The sequence below is a fragment of the Salvia splendens genome, chromosome 19 (genome assembly GCF_004379255.2).
Source record: "Salvia splendens isolate huo1 chromosome 19, SspV2, whole genome shotgun sequence".
In the NCBI taxonomy this organism is placed as follows: domain Eukaryota; kingdom Viridiplantae; phylum Streptophyta; class Magnoliopsida; order Lamiales; family Lamiaceae; genus Salvia; species Salvia splendens.
The window spans coordinates 27,737,980-27,759,770 of NC_056050.1; the positions used below are offsets into that span (position 1 = coordinate 27,737,980).

At 36.7% G+C, this 21,791-nt stretch overlaps 3 protein-coding genes across 3 annotated transcripts; 2 read left to right on the plus strand and 1 right to left on the minus strand.

Annotated features, from left to right (window-relative positions):
• Positions 1-1,376: 1,376 nt before the first annotated feature.
• Positions 1,377-4,167, plus strand: LOC121780457 (ATP-dependent Clp protease ATP-binding subunit CLPT1, chloroplastic-like). The gene is made up of 6 exons (XM_042178091.1): positions 1,377-1,721; positions 1,808-1,843; positions 1,982-2,091; positions 2,332-2,511; positions 3,705-3,832; positions 3,919-4,167. Exons 1-6 carry the CDS (start codon positions 1,507-1,509, stop codon positions 3,943-3,945), a joined length of 696 nt encoding a protein of 231 aa, XP_042034025.1. The 5' UTR covers positions 1,377-1,506; the 3' UTR covers positions 3,946-4,167.
• A 9,791-nt stretch (positions 4,168-13,958) lies between these two features.
• Positions 13,959-15,932, plus strand: LOC121778215 (protein PSK SIMULATOR 1-like). Its single transcript, XM_042175526.1, has one exon. It carries the CDS (start codon positions 14,408-14,410, stop codon positions 15,749-15,751), a length of 1,344 nt encoding a protein of 447 aa, XP_042031460.1. The 5' UTR covers positions 13,959-14,407; the 3' UTR covers positions 15,752-15,932.
• A 2,176-nt stretch (positions 15,933-18,108) lies between these two features.
• On the minus strand, positions 18,109-20,996 carry LOC121778261 (probable aminotransferase ACS12). Its single transcript, XM_042175581.1, has 4 exons — positions 20,453-20,996; positions 20,228-20,359; positions 19,176-19,336; positions 18,109-19,031 (listed from the first exon to the last, which is right to left on the minus strand). Exons 1-4 carry the CDS (start codon positions 20,867-20,869, stop codon positions 18,185-18,187), a joined length of 1,557 nt encoding a protein of 518 aa, XP_042031515.1. The 5' UTR covers positions 20,870-20,996; the 3' UTR covers positions 18,109-18,184.
• Positions 20,997-21,791: the final 795 nt, after the last annotated feature.

A 21,791-nucleotide genomic window follows, 5' to 3' on the forward strand; every position in this document is an offset into this window, starting at 1 on the left:
TTCGAATTCGGACAAAATTCCAATCCAAAATTTGAATATGGGCTCCTAAAATAATGACAGACACAAAACATAAATAATACTTCACCCGTCCTACAATAAGAGTCTTATTTGCCACTTCAGTTCGATCCATTCCACAATAAGAGTCATATTTCACTTTTACTGGTAAGTAGGTCTCACATTCCACCAACTTATTTCACTCATATTTTATTATAAAACTAATATATATATATAAGTGAGACTCATATTCCACTAACTTTTTCATCTTTTTTTTTTATTTTTTAAAATCCGTGGCATAACCAAATAGGACTCTTATTGCTAGACGAATCATTTTAAAATGACACATGAGAAATAGAAAATGTACTCTATTTAAATGGGTAATTACATGTTTTATACAAAATGTTTTACCATTGTTTCAATTTAGTACAAAAAGTATTAAGTTTATATGAATCATACAAAATATTACATTAGTGTTTTAAGTTAATACATTCCGTTAAATATTTTAAACATCGTTAGTTAGTTTGTTATCTATCCAACTTTTCGGCATAATAATAGAATAAGTGGAGATTTAATACAATTAATCACTCTAAAAAAATAACAGTCAATATCAATTCTTTCAGCAATTGATCGTGGTTTAAAAAAAATTTGTCTATCAATATACTCTATTTTTTATTGTATTCTTTATAGAAATAAAATAGTCCATATTTCATATTTACAAAATGACTAATTTGAGCTTCGAACAGTTAATAAGTTAATATTTGATTTTTACAAAAAGAGTCAATATTTGTTTTTTGTTATATTCTACATTATTACATGAGAAAGCTTCGACAATAAAATGCAATTCGCTAATTTGATGGTGAAGAGTGTTGATTTTTTTCTATGTATTTTTCATTTTTGTGAGTAATAAAAACAAAATAATTAGTAGAATGTTTTAATTTAAAACTTTATGTACAAATCTGAAATATTGTTGAAACATTTTATATGTACGATGTAATTAAAAGTAACAGTGTTAGTAGAGACTTGACGGAATGTATTAACTTAAAACAATAATGTAATTTTTTGTATGGTTTACGTAAACTTAATACTTTTTGTTTTAAATTGAAACAAAGATAAAACATTTTGTATGAAACATGTAATCACCCCTCATTTAAAATGACATGTGAGAAATAGGGAGTATTATTTTTCTTCAATTTTTAAGTCATAAAAATTTATATTAGGCACTCGAGAAAATCAATAACGTTTTGCAATTATCAAGTTCTCTAATCAAACCAGCAATCAATTGACCGGCCCATTATAAAACGTGCCGGACCCATCGCAATAATTTCACCCGACCCGGCCCGGCCCAATGAAATCGTTCTTCAAACAACCTATCTCCTAACGAACACTGCAAAATCCGCACAAGAGACGCAAAAAATTCCCCTTCTGTTTATCACAATTAAGGAGAAATTCGACGAGCCCAGAAGATATTTCCAGTACCAAAGTTCTGAAGAAGATTCCCCTAGTTAATTAATGGCCACTCAAGGACTGTCAGTGTTCTCAATTACGCCCATTTCTTCAGCTGCAGCTCAATCCCGCACAAAATCCTTGGAACATTCGTTGAATTTCAACCCACAGAGTACTTTTTTGGGCGCCAAGCTCTCGACCCAGCTCTCAAATTCAAGTCTTGTTGCTTCGAAACGATGTAGTTACGCTGTCGCCACCATCTCCTTCAGCCTGCCCAGCATGTAATATTCAGTTAATCGTATGAGAAAAATTATTGTTCTGTTATCGTATTGAAAGTAAATTTGGTTTGTTACTTTGGGTTTTGCAGAAAGACAGATGGGCTTAAAAATGATGAGAGGGCCAAGTAAGATTTTGTTATGTTTGTTTTTCTTTCATTCCCCTTTTTTTGGTTGCAATTGTTAATTTTTATGAATTGTATTATTAATGTGGCGTTGGGCATTCTTGTGATTCTGTTGCCGTGTTACAACAATGGTGATTGCAGATGGTCTGCTAGGGCGATTAAATCGTTCGCTATGGGCGAATTGGAGGCACGGAAGCTCAAGTATCCGAACACCGGGACAGAGGCTCTACTCATGGGCATTTTGGTTGAAGGTCTGAAATAAACCTATTGCTGCTTTATTCCAGTTATTTAGAGCTTATATTTGTACCCAAATCTTGATTTTGTTGCTAAAATATGGTTGTTTAAGTTTGATGTCAAATGTAAATTTTCTCAAGAATGCAGATATGGAAAAGAATCTGATTTTGTTTATAAAGCAGTTTACTCAAAAAAGATGGAAAGCCCTTTTTGGTGTTGAGCTGAAATAGCATCTCTGCTGATTGTTGATCCTGCAGGAACCAGTTTGGCAGCAAAGTTTTTGAGGGACAATGGCATTACACTCTTTAAGGTGCGGGATGAGATTGTAAAGTTGATAGGGAAGTCAGACATGTACTTTTTCAGTCCTGAGCATCCTCCGTTAACTGAACCAGCCCAGAAGGCTCTTGATTGGGCAATCGAGGAGAAGCTGAAGTCAGGTACAACCTATTTTTTAACATACCGTGTCATTTAGTTGGCTTCTTTCATATCTTTATATCATCATTTCATTCAAATGTGTATTTGCTAATTTCATTGTTGTATCGTTTTAACCACATTTCGGTAGAGCTACTTTTTTCACCGAACTTGAGTAGAAAATATTGTATATAGCTTCTCTTATCTTTCTTAGTTAATCTACTTTAGAATATTTGTGTTACCCAATGCGTTCGAATTTCGAAATTTGGAGTTTGTTTGGTTTTTTGAGGGGAATCAACAAATTGAGCATTCCCAGCAGTAAGGATTCGAAGTAAGTTCAAGTTTACATGCATCTTTGTGTCATTTCATTCCGGTTCTCTCATTTCAAATCCGTCAAGCAAACCAAAACTGGAACTAATCCTTCTCCCTATTATGAAACTAAAAGGAAATTGGTGACATCCGGCTTTCAACACAGCATTGGTTCAGCTTGAAATAGAGAGGGTGTAATCCAACAAAACCCAGAAATTGATTGCTAGTCTAATTTGTGTACTTTTACAAGATAGACTCATTTGAGGTTTGTTCCATCGGGATGTACACCCGCATCCCAACTAGCTTAGCTCTTTCTCGTTTCATAATGAAATAATGTGGCAAGCACCCAACTGTCTCGATCCAGAGCTGCTGACGTAACAATCTTGACTCACATTTATTCCTCAGGTACTATGTTTGGTAGACACAGGGGATTAAACAGGAGTTGGTCTAAATGTCATAGAAGCCTTGAGTAGACTGTAGTCGTTAGTTGAAATGCACTGCTGTTGATTTACGGGTTTTGTTTTATTGATATAGTAATTTGCAGTCCAGTATTTCCGAGTTTGCTTGCATTTCCTAGATGTCATAGAAGCCTTATGTACACTCACATTTGTCCTCTCTTCCTCCTCTCGCCCACTCCTCCACGACCACTACCACAATGTGGGCTTCCATACAATATAGATCTAGGATTAGGGTTCGCTGCTTTTGCCTATATATATATGTCCTCTACTTGTAATTGTATCTGATGACTTGCCATTGCCCCCCGTATGTAGTTGCAAAAAATATCAAATCGGGTAAACAATTCCAGTGTTTATTTCGTTCGTTTTGTTTCGTGATTCCTTGTGTTTATTTCCTAACAAATACATCCATTGGCCATGGTGCATTTTAACTAAATCTCAGCTGCGATGCACAGGTGAAAGCGGTGAAATAACAGCAGCACATATACTTCTCGGAATTTGGGCACAAAGAGAGGCTGCAGGTCATAAGATACTGGCTGGATTTGGTTTTGATGACGCGAAGGCTGCAGAACTAGCTAAAAATGTAGGCTAACATAAATATTTGAATTCACAAAACAACAATCACTTAAATTTCGTTCACTAAAGCTGCTCCCGTTTACATGCGTGCAGATGGATAAGGATACAATTTACAAGTGACCTCTTCAATTTGTCTGAGAATCTTGAATCATTCATTCAGGTACATTTGAAAGGGAAATGGTTCTTGGCTGAATGATATCGGTTTATAGATTAATTTCAACAGGAATGACGCTTTCTGTAGCTTTTGTTTCGATATTTCCATCATACACTGTAAACCCTGATATTCTTAATGTCACCATTGATTATACCCGTCTGCTTTATGAAATCGTATCTGTAGCTTTATTTTGGATCGTCATGGATCATCATGTTCCATTTTTGTGGACAAATAATACGTATGATGAATTATAGACTTTCCAGCTTTATTTGGTTATTTCTTGCGCCAAAAATTGTTCCTGCATCGGATTGACACGAATTATGAAATAATTAAGCATTTATACATGTTTTTTAAGTTTTAACTGCTCAATACTAAACCTGAATTATGAATCAAGATTTGATTTTTGTCAGTAGAACTGTACGTGCATAAAATAAGTACACAAAAATGCTAATCGTGTGTAGGTAAATGTTAAGAATACGAGCATTGTTGAGAAGCTGTAATATAAATATTGACACAATAAAATCAGCTGGTTGTCTATATAGTTTCGGAATGAGACAATTATACAGAAGGAATTATATGTGGATTAAATGATATAGAACGATCATTATCCTTTTTAACATACGTCCAATCCTACCTAATACTAATAATTATTATTGTAATATTAAAATATGATGAATTCATAGTTAGACGGATTTTGGATCCAGATCCAACCCTTTTGATATTATATTTAGAGTATGTTGTAGTTCTTGTTTAGTATTCCATTTTTGACATTTTATAAGTACAAATTGTAATTTGTATAACAAGAAAGATGAGAGTTCTTATCTCTTATTCAAAGTCAAACATAGAAACAAGATTAAAATTTCATATTTTATGAAAAATGAGATCCATAGTTTTTGGTTTTATGAATCTAGATCCAAACCTCATTCTCCTTAGATCTTATGAACATGCTTCTCCATCACTTGGATTTATAAAGGTAATAAATGATGACTAAAATCATCCACAACTAAGTCACAACTCTGTCAGTCATGATCTAACCATTTGTTTGTCAAATTTATTTATTTTTAACCTTAAATTTCAATATTTCAAAAATATTTTTTTTTAAAATAGCTTGAAAAGTCGTGTATGTACTTAATTAATACTGAAATTTATACATTTAAATCATAATTTAATTTCAGATAGACTACTAGTCGAAAATACAATCCACGGATAATTTTAAACCTAAAAACGAATGTAAAATAAAAGGAAAAAACCCGACTATCCCCAACGTCGTACTCCTTTCATTTCTGTGAATTGCACCACAACTGCGACTCGACTATCCCGAATGCCACCGCCACAATGTACTAGAATTAGCGTTTGCGTTGTGCATGCTCTAGCGACGTGATCTATGGTAATGATTGGGTCTCTTGTGATCCCTTTAGAATGTCCACAACACATGATTGTACTGCCTCACCTAACAATGGGCTGCTTGACTCCTTTGCGCTCTCTCCCCATAATGATAATCCAATCTCTACTGTCGTATACGAAAACCCTCCAACTGCGTCGTCATTTTAAAAAAATTCAATATAATTTTAAAATATTACAATAGAAACGATATAATTGCTAAAATTAATTTGAGATTTAACTAATGTAGGATATATATTAATTGAGCATATTAGTTAGTCACTACAAATTTTACCAGCGGATTACCTACAGCCATAATTACCGACGGTTGTGAATCCATCGGTAATCTTTTACTTTCCGCTACCTTAAATTACCGACGATTTTGGATTTTACCAACGAAAATAAGTTGATAAAACCCAACTTTCTTGTGATGGAATGAAACAGTGTAAAATTGAACATTAAGAAAGCATATCAAATTTATTAGTGTAGAAGAACGATGGGATTACCTAAGAAAACAAGAAACACGATATCAGAGGTGGACAACTCTCCCTTAAAAGCGTAAATAACGAGCAAGGCGAGAATAGCTAAAGTCGCAAAAGCAGAGAGGATAAATTGAGAAAGAGAAGCCCCCACTCTCATCTTGAAAGCTTTCTGCAGAATGTGATCCAATGAATCAAGAATGATTAAATATATAGGGAAAATGGAGGTTTATGTCTTTTAATGAAGCAACGACGTTATGGATGAGGGGTTGTCATATCATGTGAACTTCCTCTAAAATATAATACTATTATAACTTATGTGTGAGAGAGAAATGTGGTTACAATAATTTACATTATGTGAACTTTACCAAAAATATAAAATAATGTCTAGATTTTAAGGAGTAGTTCAAAAAATCATAAAATTGGTCTAAGTTTGATATGTTTCTCAACTTTAAAAGTGGAATAGTAAAATGAAGTTTGGATTTGTTAGCAATTATTTTAAGGTAATTTTTGGTGAAAGTGATCGAGAAATTATATCACTGCTAATGAGTTAAACGATGATGTCTATTCATACAAAAATGATATCGTTTAGCTAAAAAACATCAATAAATACAAGAAAACTCGATGCGAGACAATTGCAAAAAAGTGAACTATTGTGATTTTAAATTCAAATCTTTAAAATTACATAATCCATCGAAATTGATCTAATTTAAGGAGTAGCAATTAACCCAATTAAAAACACAAAATTATAAATTGAAGGAAAGTTTTTTAATATTTTGATCTTCATGGCTTGAACGGAAAAATAGTTGGCACATAAGAGGTGGGCATTAAAATTGCAAGGGTACGACGAATAACAACTTGAAAAGATGTTTATCGAAGGTTTGGGTGTTAACAATTATAGAGAAACCATTAGTAATATTCTATTTTAATAAAGAAAATGTAGTATGAGGTGTGATCCACCCAACATTGCTCGTGAATATTGAATATAAAGTCTCCACCGACTTATAGCAACAAATTGATCAAGGAATTATTTAGAATTGCCTAGCATCATCAATAACCGACTTAAGCTATATATTAGCATTATACTAGTATTAGTTAAGAATAGGCTAGAATATAGCTAGAATTCTCTAGCATTGCAATGTCGGTCACTAACCGACCTATACTACTTGTAATAAATAGGCACTAGGCCTTTGTAGCTAAATGTACAAGTAAGTGTGCGTGTAGTAGTGCAAGAGAGTGAAGAGTTAAAGAGTGTGCGAGGTGTGTCCTCGGGTGTCTTGTGAGGTGTGTCCTCCAAGAGTGTTTCTTGAGGTGTGTCCTCAAGTGTTGTGGTTTTGTGTTGGTGTTGTGTACACAATTAAATGTTTTAGTTCACTTTTACCATTTTTTGGTAATGGACCATATATTTCACTAACTAATTCTCACTCACATTTTATTATAAAACTAATATATAAAAGTAGGATACATATTCCACTAACTTTTTCTATCCACTTGATCTCTTAGAGCACCCGTCGTGCCATCGGCGTGGGGAGTACCGTGCTCGCCGTTGTGCTCTTGTCGACTGCACGGCCGTGCTTGATAGCATGAGCACCACTGTGTCGAAGAGCACGCCTACGTGGCGCCTTCTGATTGAGCTCGTTTTTATTCCGTTAAATTTTTTTTAAAAAAAACTCATAAAAATCGAAAATAATCCGAAAAAAAAGAAAAAAAATTTGGATTCCCAAAAACATAGCCGTTTTTTTCATTTTTTTTAAAAAAATTATCTCAAAATCATCTATAAATACCCACATTCATCATCCATTCTTTACATCAAATTATCTCTCGTTCATACTTCAAAGTTTTTTTAATTATGAATTTAATTGTGTAATTTTTATTTTTTAGAATTTTAATTATGTAATTTTTAATTTTTTTAGTAATTTGTTATAGTATTTCGGGTATTTTTAATGCATTTTAATATTGTGGAAATGTTTTTAGTAATTGAAGTATTTAAATTGAATAATAGAATGGTGAGGCCCTTGAGCATATTCTTGTGGAAGAGCATGAATGCGAGTTTTGTGCTCTTGCGGAAGAGCAGAAATTAAAAATGAATAAAGGTGGATTCGGGCCACATCCGTACTCTTAGCAAGAGCATGGATGTGGACGCTCTAGACTAGCTGATGCATGTGACTTGGTCAATGAATCTTTATAATAGTCTTCATGCATGTGACGAGGTTCCCATTATATAGGAATGCATCTTTTTGTACAGGCAAGCTAAAACCAACCAAAAGTCAATCTTGAGCAACAATGGAGATTGAAACAAAGTTAATCTCAATCAAAACCATCAAACCATTATCTTCAACCCCAAAATCTCTCCAAAAATACCAACTTTCATTTCTCGATCAGCTTGCTTTCACAACATTCATCCCCTTTGTCTATTTCTACACACCAAACCCTAATTTTTCAAAATCCCTAAAATCAAACCAGCTGAAGAAATCCCTATCGCAGGCCCTCTCCATATACTACCCCCTCGTCGGCAACCTCTACGTCGACTGCAACGACGCCGGCGTCCCCTTCATCGAAGGCGAAGCCGACTGCGAGGTCTCGCAGTTCATCGCCGATCCGAACGATAAGAACTTGGAGAAGTTTTTACCTCATCACAAGACAAAAGAGTTCCAACATCTTTGCCTGGCTGTTCGGGTAACCTATTTCCGATGCGGTGGAATTGGTTGAGGAAGAGGTCGTGAACAAAGTCATCACGTTCTCGGCGTCGGAGATCGCCGGCCTTCAGGAAAGGTGATACACATTTTCTTTTATTTCAATAAATATGAGTGGATTATTTAATAAGAATGAATGAATTATTCTCTCTGTCGCACTGTAGTTGAGGGAGGCGTTACTTTTGTACATGAACGAGAATTGACTAAATAATGTTTAGTGAGTTAACGAGTTAAGTGGAGAGAAAATATACTCTCTCCGTGTGTTAGTTGAAGAGACGAGCTTTAAGAAATTATTTGACTTTATTAAGGAAATGACTAAAAATGTTAATAGAATGTGAGTCTAATTTTTATATATTAATTTTATAGTAGAATGTGAGTGTAATGAGTTGGTGGAGTATGAAGTCCACTTATTAAAAATGAAACAAAAAAAAGTGTATAAAAGATAATTGAACTTAAAGAAAAAGAAATTAACTATGTCAATATTTTCATAAATGAAAATTATCCAACTAAGAGTGCGATAATCCAAAATGAAAACGGCCCAAATATAATAAGGTGGAGTATTATTTTCTCTCTCTCCTCTCTCATAGTTAATTTATCCCATTCTTCTCTATGTCATGTTTTATTTGTATTAGGTACACTGTAGGAGGGAATCGTCCGAGCCGAGCGGAGGCGTTGTCGGCTTTTATATGGACCCGGTTCGGGTCCGCAACGGGCGTTTGATCCGACCCGAGTATGATGTGCATTATGTATAATGCGATAAACCTACGTCCCATGGCCACCCCACCTATGTCGAAAAACGCCGTAATACTCCACGGTGATCCATGTATTGATTCTGTTACGGCAGTGGTCTTGAATCTGGCGTTTCACTGGTCCGAAATACCTAGGATCATCGATCCCGTAGGTGTTGATGTCATTGTAGATTTTAGCAGTCTTTTCATGGCTGCTGATGCCGTTGGACAGTATTCTCTTTTCCCGCAGCACCTTGAGGTCTTTGGGCCCGTCGATGAGCGACCTCATCAGGCTGATGTAGGACACCACCTCGCATTGTGTTCGAGTGTGGGTGCGTGGCGAAGAACAAGTACGATTGGACGCCGACGCCGTTGTGGCTAGGTTTGAAGCTGATGCCCTTTGTCCGGAGATCTGTCGCTGATGGTTTCTGTGTGTCTATTTCCACTCGGCGCCTTTCTTGCCACGCAGGAATCTTAGGAGGCGACCGGGATTCGGATAGCATGTGGGAAGCTTCCAGAAGGTGGAGAGGCTCTTCGTCCTCACCGGGGTGATTCACGTATTGCAATAGAACCTGTCAATCTTATAGTCAAAGGACGTGCTGAGAATTGTTTCTGCATCTAACTGACATATACATGGATATCGATAGTAGTAGACTAGTACGCAGTCTTATTGACATATAGTACATGGATATCGATAGTAGTAGACTAGTACGCAGTCTTATTGACATATAATACTTGGATATCGATAGTGGTGGACTAGTATGCAATCTGATTGACATGGATATCGATAGTAGTGGATTAGTATGCAAAATTCAAACTAATCATACAAACAAATTACACTGCCGGCCAGTGAGTACTTTTGTGGTTCGTACTCCTGCATTGTGTGTCTCATGTTAATTCTATAAGATGAAAATGTATTTGAATAAAATCCATTCCGAATAAAATATTTAGAGAATGCATAAAGTACACCTACTATAATTGAAAATATCCAAAAATATACTACCAATAAACCTATCTAACTATAATCTTCACATAAAGCATAATAAAAAATCCCGGACCAATAGCGCCAACCCAGAATGCATATACTTGTGAATGATGAAGAGCTTGATGAGTCTGAATGGGATTTGATTCTGAAATCGCGGACCAATATGCGAAGCATGGTTATAAACTTTTTGTTGTCCTGCTTATCTGGCCACGGCCACGCAAAGACCTCAACTGGTTGGTCTTGGTACAAGTTTTTTATGTTAGCTATGATTTCCCCAATCTTCTTGTAGTAACGTTCTTCAATTCCTTCTCGACTGCAGTTCGCTTGAGCCGGTCGTGGAAGTAGGGTAGGGGCCGATGGAAGCCACCTTAGGGATATAGTCGTGCTCAGTTTCTGTATTTTTGTTTTTCACAATCATGTTGGTTTGAGTTGAGTGTCTTTCTATAAATTCAGACTAAGCTCAACCTTAAGTCTGTTTGGTTTCAGTGAGTTTGGGGTGGCTCGTTTCATCCCCAAGCAATTGAAAAGTCTACCTACGAAAAGAGTTTATGCCTACGCCCACTTTTCAAAATTATCACCACCTCCAACAAATTAAGGCTTTATAACTTTAATTGAAGACTACAATTTTTGGTTTAACCAGAATAACCCAATAATGCGTAGTATTTCTTAACATTTTAAGATATTATTAAAATAAATTCTAACTCTATTAACATCTACAAAATCAACTCGTTTGGAAATTTGTGCAAAATTGGCTAATAGCCAATCCAAAAATAGGTGCTTGACCGAATGTTATTGGTCGAAATGATTCTGAGATTTAACAATGCAGAAAACGACAATGCGTCGTGACAAACACAAATTAAATAAATTAGTTATTCTATAGTTTTCGTTTTTACAAAGAGAATCCATAGTTCGTAAAAGGCATGCTTCTTTTCCCCAAAAATTGTCTATATTAATTCTCATACATATCCCGTTGCCTCCGCTATTTTATATAAATAAAATTATGCAGCCGAATTTAACAAGATTTTTTTCTAAATTTTAGTTAAAAGTAAATATGTTAATAGTCTATATGGTCAAATCTTTTTTACAACATCGCCTCTTTCATCTTGTTTTAATTGAAGATACATTTAACTCGAATGAAAGTTAAGGGTTTTAGTTGAATTAAACGTTTTACTTAGCAAATGAATCGATTTTTATTCGAATCAAAATTATACTAACAATGTAGGTGTCACTCATAATGAATTAAACACTTTATTTATATTTAGTTAAAAAAATCCGTTACAAATAAAAGAAATAAAATTTGATATGAGTATTTATTTAATATTAAAAGGGCACGAGGGGGTGACGTTTTTAAGTACATTTATGATGTACTACCTACTAAAACCATCCAGTAGCATTTTCTCTTTGGAAACTAGTTTTTCAATTATTTTAATAATCTTGAATTACAATTATCTCCCGCTTGCATGATTGGAATCGTGTTTTAATAATGTATATTGATAAGAATTATGAATAATTTCATGATGGTGGGTGGAATAAATATTTGGTGAGAAAGTGGGAGTGACACGTTTATTGAGACGTGAAAATGGCAATGCTGATTAGTTGCACATTAATTTACCGACAAAGCAAGCAACTATCTTCTTTGTTGCCTTGCAAACTATAGGCAAATTCAAAGCAAGTAGTAAATAAAATACAAGAAAATGGAGTGTCTTCTGAAAATTTTAATTGTGAATGAGTGTCTATAGCTATTACTCTTGATCGTGTTAAATTGAGAAATATTATTATGTTCGTTTCATTCAAAGCAAAATACTATTTCCGTTCCACATTAGAAGTTACATTTAATGTGAGCACGAGTTTTAATAAATGTAAAAAAATTGAATTTGAATAAGTTAATGAACTATGAGTCTCACTCATATATATTAGTTTTATAATAAAGTGTGAGTGGAATTGGTTGGTGAAATGTGAGGTCTATTTATCATTTATGGTAAAAGTGAAATGTGACTATTACTGTGAGACAAACCGAAATTGCAAAATGTGACTCATATTGTGGGACAGAGGTCGTAAGTATTTTTCGACTTATAATTTTATGCAATATTGTTAAGTGTATTACATGAAAAGAAAATAAAGTATGAGAAATAAAAATTGAAATAGTATCATTTTAAATAGATTAACAAAAAAATATTTCATTTTTAATAAGAAGAGGAAAAAGGTTAAAATCCACATTCCTATTTTAGGATCATCTAAAATCCATTATAAACACTAGAAGATACAATGTGAATATTGTAAAATATTTTGACTTGAAATTTCTAAGATTTTAGATGATCCTAAAATACAAATGTAGAATTCATCAAGGGAATACAATCATGAGTGATGACATTCCCACATGAAATTTTGATGATTTTTAAAACTAAATAAGCAAATCACTTGGTCAAACTTGAGTTATGCACTCTTGTGACGTAATATATATAGTTGACTAACTTTTATACTCCTACTATATATCATGATTGTGTAACCATCACAAGGAATAGCATCAACAATTCAACTCGGTTGAAAAAATTTAAAAGAGTAATAATTAAGAATAATTTCCATACGCTCATCATCGTATATATGGTTGATCAATACCTTCTTTTTTGTATAACTATTTGGTGATATTGATGTATATAATGATTACATAAATTAAATAGTGAGTTTTTACGAGTGGATTAATAGGATGCTTCTAGTATTTTATTTTTCTATAGTCTTCTTTGTGTAATCTATAATCTATATAAATATATATGTATGTAAAGATAACATTGTTTAACAAAATGTATTTATATACATTATAGAACTATTAATGATAATGCAGAAACTTCCAATTAAATAATTAAAAAAGCAAGTTTTATGCCATGCCCTAGTGTTTCCACTTTCCACCCCAATCAATGGAACAAAAATATCCTTGTGGGCTCATTAAATGTCAGCCAATTATTAACAAACAGACATGGAAATAATAACTTTAATTAGATCAAAAATTCTTAAATTAAGATGATTAAGAGAATAAATGAAACATACACCAAGATTCCTATAATGATCTATATTAATTATTGACGTATATAATATATTCATCACTTATCAAACATACATGTGATCTTATTAAGACTATTGGTTAATACAGAAATTTCTATTTTCTGCATATTATATAAGTATCATCCATTAACACGTCTAATGTTTAGTACACATTAACTTTATTAATTAGATTTGTTTTTACATTTATTTTGATTTTAATATCTCAAAAATTATTGGTATTGTAATTAATTCTACAAATCAGTGAAAATAGATAATTCAGTTTCTTTTACGACTTCAATTAAATAAATAAAATAAAAAATCAAACTTTCATTTTTATGTGAATTTTAAAACTAATTGCGTTAATAAGTATTTCAGATATTAAAATCAAGCTAAATTACCAAAATAAAATATAAATAGCCGTTATAAAATTTTATCTCAAACGAGAATGGTGCTTAGAAAGTGCCGCAGACACACAAGCTTTTCATCCCCTACCATTTTTTGTTTTTTTTACTATATATTGGTAAATACTTATTTGTTTTTTTAATAAATTATTATTGATATAAAAATTCTTCTGTCAATATTTTTAATAAAGTACGAAATATAGAGTATACAGTCAATGTTGAAAACAAATTCTACCTCCACGTCCTAGTCACAAATTACTATTTAAAATATAAGCATAACATTTTTTTTAATTTATACTACATTCGTACAAGTCATTTTCGGAATAAAATTCAATTTTGATGACAACATAGTATTACATATGTATGGAAAGAGTATAGTAGTATATCCCAAAATCTATTGATTCCACCACATATAGTGTGGTAAGTGGAATCCAAAATAGAGTTGATAATAATCCTTCCCATTTCTTGATAATGTTTTCATCTCTCTCTCTCTCTCTCTCTCTCTCTCTCTCTCTCTCTCTCACACACACACACACACACACAATGATCCCATTGGACTGCTTCTATTTGTAATACTTCTCTTTCAAACATCCCATGATAGCTTTGCAAGAACTCACTCTCCTCCATTATCTTATCTCTCTCACACTCCACTCTTCAAATACTATCATTCTCTCTATCAATTCCTCTATATCTCTAAAACCTCTTGCAAATCTCCCCATCTAAAACATGGCCCTTGAAACATGGCTGATCAAGGTGAAAAGATCCATCGCCCACAGCCTCGATTCCGTCCGCGCCGCGCCGCCCCCCGCCGGTGCGATCCGCAAATCCAACGTCTGCGTCCTCGCATTCGAGATCGCCGCCGTCATGTCCAAGCTCCTCCACCTCTGGCAGTCCCTCTCCGACAATAACCTCTCCCGCCTGCGTGGCGACTCCATATGCCTTGAAGGTGTTCGTAAAATTGTCTCAAACGACGACGCCTTCCTCCTCGGCCTCGCCTGCGCCGAGCTCGCCGGCAACCTCCGCCTCATCGCCAAATCCATCGCCCGCATCAGCAAGAAGTGCGAGGACGCCTCCCTCCGCTCCTTCGACCGCCTATTCGAGGAGTTCGCCGACACCGGCCGCGATCGCCACAACTGGCTGATGCTCAGCGCCAAAGAGATCGATATCAAGATGAAAAAGCTCGACCAGTTCGTCGCCAGCGCGGCCGCGCTCCATCGCGAGATGGACGAGCTCGTCTCCCTCGAAAATGGCCTTAAAAAATCGCTTCAGGCCAGAGACACCGGCTCCGTAAAAGAGCATAAGATTGTCGAATTGCATCAGAGAATAACCTGGCAGAGGCAGCAGGTGAAGTACATGAAAGAGAAATCCCTATGGTGCCGAAGCTTTGACACCGCCACCTCGATCCTGGTGAGAACTGCTTTCGCAGTTCTCGCCAGGATGAAGCTCGTCTTCGGAGTCGTGTCGCTCCCGCGGAGCATCTCCTCGTCCTCGTCCGCCCTCGTCCACCCCTCTGAAAACCCTAACCTCTTCGCGTCCGGGCCTCTTATGAAATCCTCCCAATTAAAATTCTTCGAGGTCAACTCGGAGGTCCTGAAGCCGCCGGCCACCACGCTCGGCGCGGCGGCGCTGGCCATCCACTACGCGAACCTGATCATCGTGATGGAGAAGATGATCAGGTCGCCGCAGCTGGTGGGGGTCGACGCGAGGGACGACCTCTACTCGCTGCTCCCGAGCAGCGTGCGCTTCGCGCTGAGGGGGCGGCTGAAGGGGGTGGGGTTCACCGCGAGCGACCCGGGGCTCGCGGCCGAGTGGAGGGAGGCGCTGCACAAGATCCTCGGGTGGCTGTCGCCGCTCGCACACAACATGATCAAGTGGCAGAGCGAGAGGAGCGTGGAGCAGCAGAATCTGGTCCCAGCAACTAATGTGCTTTTGCTTCAGACGCTTTACTTTGCAAACCAGCAAAAGACAGAAGCCGCCATTACCGAGCTTCTTGTCGGCCTCAATTATATTTGGAGATTTGAGAGGGAGATGAATGCTAAGGCCATTTTCCATTGCAGCAACTTCAACTAGATTGCTTGCTTGTTTCTTGAATTTTTGTATTAAATTAACTCTGGTTGATTCCTGCAGATCTGTGAGGATAGTGTTGGTTCTAACCCCTGATCTGTGTATTGTAATATAGTATTGTTCTTGTAAATGTTTTTTGGAAAAAAAGAAAAGAAAAAGATCGTACATTTGCAGTTCCATGTGAACATATTCTTCTTGCGCATGCAATCAGTATTACTCCCTTCTTCTCATTCAAGATTTACATAATGTCACATTTTGCTAGTAGAAGCATTTTTCTTCGTATATTATTATTCAAGAAAGTGATCATTTTGAATGAGACGGAGGGAGTACGAGACGTGGAGCAATGGGATCCATATTTGGATGGACTATTGAATGATTTGAGAACATATGTGTATAAATATGATGGACAAAATTAAATATCAAAGGTATTATATGGTTGTTGGTGGGGCTTGGGTTTCTTGAATTTTGTTGAAGATTAGGTTGATAATACATTGAATATTGAGGGTGCATTTTTCAAGGGATTGATGGTGGCCAGCCATATAAGCATGTGCGCATGAGCTAAATGGGCCTTCACTTTTGGATATATGGAAGAATTAATGAAAAGTTTTGCTTCTTTTTAGTTCCCTTTAGGAATCTTAAAATTTGAAAAAGGTTAAGAAATGCCTTTTAATTTCTATTTTGTCGATCATGCATATTCAATTATTCCTTTACAACCATTTAATACATACATAAAAATATAAATATATGATATGGATCAAATGGGTTGTCTTCTTATAGTGAGCGTGTAAGTAATTCCCCTTTTGATTAATGCATCGCACATAAAAAAATCATTAAATATACTTATAATTGAACTTAACAAAATGAAATTTATTTTCGTTCGAATTTAATTCGGTAAATTATGCAACATCATAATAATGTAAATATCTATTATTCTTGTTAACATATTATTAGAGATTCATTTTTATTATTCAAAGCCTACCGTGTTTATCAAATCATATTGGTCTTTTGCCCCTACCATGTCATGTCATTATCGCAACAACACGAACAAATAATCACCAACATAGTAAAAAGCTCATAATTAAAGTTGAGGGATTAAAGCATAGTTGAGGGATTAAAGCATATATAGAACTAAACAATCACCAACATAGTAAAAAAAAACTCATAATTAAAGGGATTGAAGCATATAGAACAAATAACATTTACTATCACAAAAATAAGAGGTTCTTGAAAACAAAAGCCTCAATCACAAATCCAAATATATATCAATAGGTAAACAAAAAGGGAAAATCATTCAAAGTTGAGTCAAATTCTGTTTTATCCCATAACTTAAAAATCAGCCGATTTTAAAATCATGAAATTTCATCCACCATTGTTTTCCATTATTCAACCAAAAAATGTTGTATAGTGACATCCACATATGAGAGGTGGAAATACTCACTAGTGGAATAATACAAATAAACCAAACTTCATGGTTTTTCCGGACCAATTTTTCTACTAAAAAAATATGAAAAAAAAATAGAAAAACATAAAAGAGAAAGGGTCAAATCCTACGTGTGATTTATCAGATTTACAGGTAGGGTTTTGTTTGTGAATAGTGATCTTCCCAGCTCCCTTGTAATCAAAGGTGCACCCATGCACACATCGGCACACGTGATGCAGCACTCCCAACTTTCTCCTGCATACGCCGCATCGACAAATCTTAGGCTTAATTGAATGTGTTATGAGTGAAGGGATATCGCATAAATTTCATGTAAAGGTTTGTTTAACCGAATTCACGTAAACGTCCACATATCAGGTTACGAAGTCAGTACAGTTTATGGGTTTAGTACGGACTTTGATTTTATTATAGTCGATAACAGAGACCTGGGGTCAGACTTTATGTGCGTTATTGATTATTGATGTGCTCAAGGATTCAAATTTGGAATTTATATATCTAATACTAGTCCGATTGAAAGATAATGGACTAAATTGGAATAATGACTTAATTAATTATAGTTAGATTATGAATTAATTAAATCATACTAATAGGGGAAAAGAGGCCCATTTACTTGGGGCTCGCTCATGTGTCGCTAGACTATACATAATCTCCATTGTAGAGAATTCAAGATATATAAAGTTAAAACAATTATTTCCTAGCTTCTGTATAACTACTGTAGTGGAAATTGTCATGCATCGGATTTGGCAATGCACATGAATACCAAAAGTGGTGAATTTAATGATTTTTTTACCACTTCTAAAATTTGGAAAAAATACTAGATTTTGCCCACACTTTTCGTTTATCCCAGCCAATATCCATATAATGTTTCATCAAAGGAAATATTGATAACTCCAGTTAGAAATAGAACAATCATATGTATGCAAACTTAACTCCCAAAGAAGGTAGCTCCTGCATTTCAACTATGGCTAAATCTGGCCAATTAGAAAACAATAGCATAAGTTTTATACAGAAGGTTTACATATCTCAACAACTTTACGTATACGTTCCATGACTAAAGGAACCTCGTTTACTCTTAACGTCGTAAAACAAAATCTAAACCATCCCGGCTCGATACAGTGACAAGCCGACCCGGGTGTAACGTTGATCTTGGCTGTATTTAAGAGCTTATCCCACAGATCAAGCTCCCCTTTCTCGTTATAAGGACTGATTAATTTGCTCATATCAACCCAGCAATATAAGCCACCACTGCTTTCCGTACACTCTAGTCCCAGCTCTTTCAAACCCGAAACGACTAAATCATACATGGACCGTATCCTTTGCCTGTTCGTATTGATGTATTCCTGGATGAACCTTTTATCTGAGAGCATCGGTGCCAGAATCTGCTGTGTTGGAGTTGAAACTGACGAAAATCTGGTTAATTTCTTGGACGCTTTCAGAACATTTTCATTGAAGGAATATATAACCCCAACTCTAAAACCCGGGATGCAGAGATCTTTGGAAAGTCCGTACACAATATGAACCCTGTCCTTGAAAGCATCTTCTGAGTCGACTATCTCAGCCATGCTCACAAACTTTTCATTCCCATACGTTGAGCCAGCAAAGATTTCGTCTGATATGATATGGATGTTCCTCTCTCTGGCGAAGTCTAGGATGTCGTAAGGATTCAGCATGTTCCCAACAGGGTTTGATGGATTTGATATGAGAATTCCACGGACTTTTTGACCCCGCTTCCTTGCCTGGTTAAATGCTTGTTCAAGAGCTGTGGTGCTTAATGCGAAATTATCACAACTACGACAGTGAACAGGAATTAGTTCGACCCCTGTTCGCCATTTCAGGTCCCTATCGAATCTGCATATAATGGTAAGTAATAAGCATATAACGCAAAACAACATCAAGAGGCACATAAACAGAAGACAAAAATTTACTATTGGAATGTAACGTTAAAAAATGGCGCTTGGGTCAAATATTAGAATAAAAGGTTTCTTGTAATACCCGGGATAATACGGTGCGGGGACAAGGAATGCATTTCCGGGATCAGCTAGACAGAAACTTAGTATCTCAAGTGCGGGAGTCCCACCAGAAGTTAAAACCATCTTTAAAGGGTCGAAAGATACTTCGTTTCCCATAGCTTCTGTCATAAAATCAGCCATTGCCTGCAATATTTGAATAATATATTTTAAGAAAAAGGCAAAGGCGTATGGATCAATAAAGAACATAGTTCCCTAAATACACTGAACAAATAAACGAACAAAATGACTGAATCATGGAACAGATACTTTGACATACAATCTCTAAGATTACGATGTACTAATATGTTCCGAGAATAATTTGTAAAACCAGATAACATGTCAATGAAAGTACCTACTATAGATCACCACAATTAACTCATTATTTTACATCTCAAAATTTCTCTTAAAGATCCTTCTTTTTTGCAACTGAACAAAACAGGAAAAACAAATTATCTATGGTTGATGAATTATTATGAACTAAATAGTCTTATACTTACACTAGGCCAACATTTATTACTTATGAGACATTGTTGCTTCAATGTGGAGGCAAAGATACTTAGTTTCTCCGTGCTTCTCCACACACACAGATTTAAACACGCATCAGTGACTACAGCACTTAACAAACCACTCCGAAGAGCAGCAAACACAAGCCAATTCGGTATTCTTAGAATAAAGCAGCTAACAAAATTTCAATTTTCCAAAGTCCATATCCGTCATCTAGTCCTGACAAACTTCATCCATGGCACTACAACAGCAGCCAACGAAAAATATTCACTTAAGTAACCATCCCGTGTAAGCTGCAAAATTTCAACTTTCCTTTTATGCAGCTCAAGAGATTTATTGTGATCAATGCAACCATTACAAATCATATCCTTCATGCTATCTCCAGTGAGTTTGATTAACAGAGTGTGTATATGTGTTTGAACGCATACATATTCGTATTTGTCTACGATTACTCCAATCTAAACGGCTAAGTAATTCAGAGTACTAATCAAGCAAACACAAAAGCTAACAATGTAGTGGCATTTCCCTTACCATTTTGAACTCCAACAATCCATCAAATGGCTGGTACGTCGCGATTCCCCTCAGTCCGGGAGGGCCGCCTGCTCCGGACATCAAATCGGCCAAATTCTTTGAAAGCCTCTCCTCAATCAAATCCAATGACAACTTCACAGCCATTCCAACAGCAAAATAAATCAGTATCAAAGCAAATTATCAACAAATTACCCCCAAATTGGGAAACAAATCGTTCATTTTTACCCTATTTTCGGCGAGGCCGAGCTGGATAACGCCGTCGGGATTGGTGAGTTCATCATAGGCGTCCTCCCTGACGCGATCCAAGCCAATGTAGTAGGGCGATTCGTTCGCCTTGGCGACGTGATTAGCCCTGGCGGAGAGCTGGACGCGGCCATTGGAGGCGCCGCGGGAGAGCAAATTAGGGCGGGAGGAGGAGCGGGGGAGGTCAGAGGAGGAGGCGGAGCGGGAGGGAGGGGGGTTTGGCGGGGGAGGGGAGCGGTTGCGCTTGAGGTAGAATTGGAGGAAGTAGAAGAGGGCGCAGGGGATGAGGGAGCCGAGGAGGATGCCGCCGCGGCCTTGGACGACGCCCTGCAGCGGGACGATGAGCCTCATGCCGGTGCGGGTGGGGCGTGATTCGTCGTTGGGAGGGGTTTGGGTCATGTGAAGGCGGCCGCGGCGACGGCGGTGAGTCAGTGAGTGTAGTGTGTGTTTTCGTGAAGTTTGAGGTGGTGATTTGCTTGAGTGAAGAGGGAGAGATGGGATTCTGTTTTGGAATCTTTTGCTCTTTGCTTTGTGAGATGACATCTAAGAGCATCTCCAGTGGGCGGACATCCCATTAGGATATCCACTAGGACGTCCCAAAAACACCTCTTGCCACGTCACTAGGACTTCCCATCCCACTGCCACGTCACTAGGACATCCCCTCCTATGTCCGCCCTTCCCACTAGGACATCCCGCAATAAAAAAAATCACAATAATTTAATTACGTAAAAACGGAAATATAATTTTGATACGGAATACGAGAAAGCAAAATACGGGAAAAAATACATATTCATAAAACATAAAAATAAGTTGGAAGTGCGGAGTGCACACTTACTTGAATTCGTTATGATTAGATGGGGGTTCGGGGGCAGCGCCCCCGAGAGCGGGGTCCAAGGGGCAGAGCCCCTGGCTGGGGTCGAACTGTGCAGAAATCTTCATCCGGAAATGGAATTTTCGATAATTGAAGGACCAAATTGCAATTTTATAACCCGCCAACAATCAGTTATTTTCGGTTGTGAAATGAAGGGATGCAACGTTTCATCCTAAACCTCTACATAATCCAACATCCCCGGCTCACTCCGCGTTGAAATGAAGTTCAACGAGCCGTATATATAGAGTTTGTTTTAAAAAAAAATAATAATTTCCGGACGTCCGACCGGGACGTCCGACCCTTGCCACAGTGGCGGACGTCCGCCCGCCCGTCGCCGGGACGTCCGAGGACACCCGACGTCCTCACGGGACGTCCGTATCCGACCTAAACGCCACAATGGTGGACGTCCCGGTCGCCCGTCGCGACGTCCGACCGGATGTCCGACCGGAC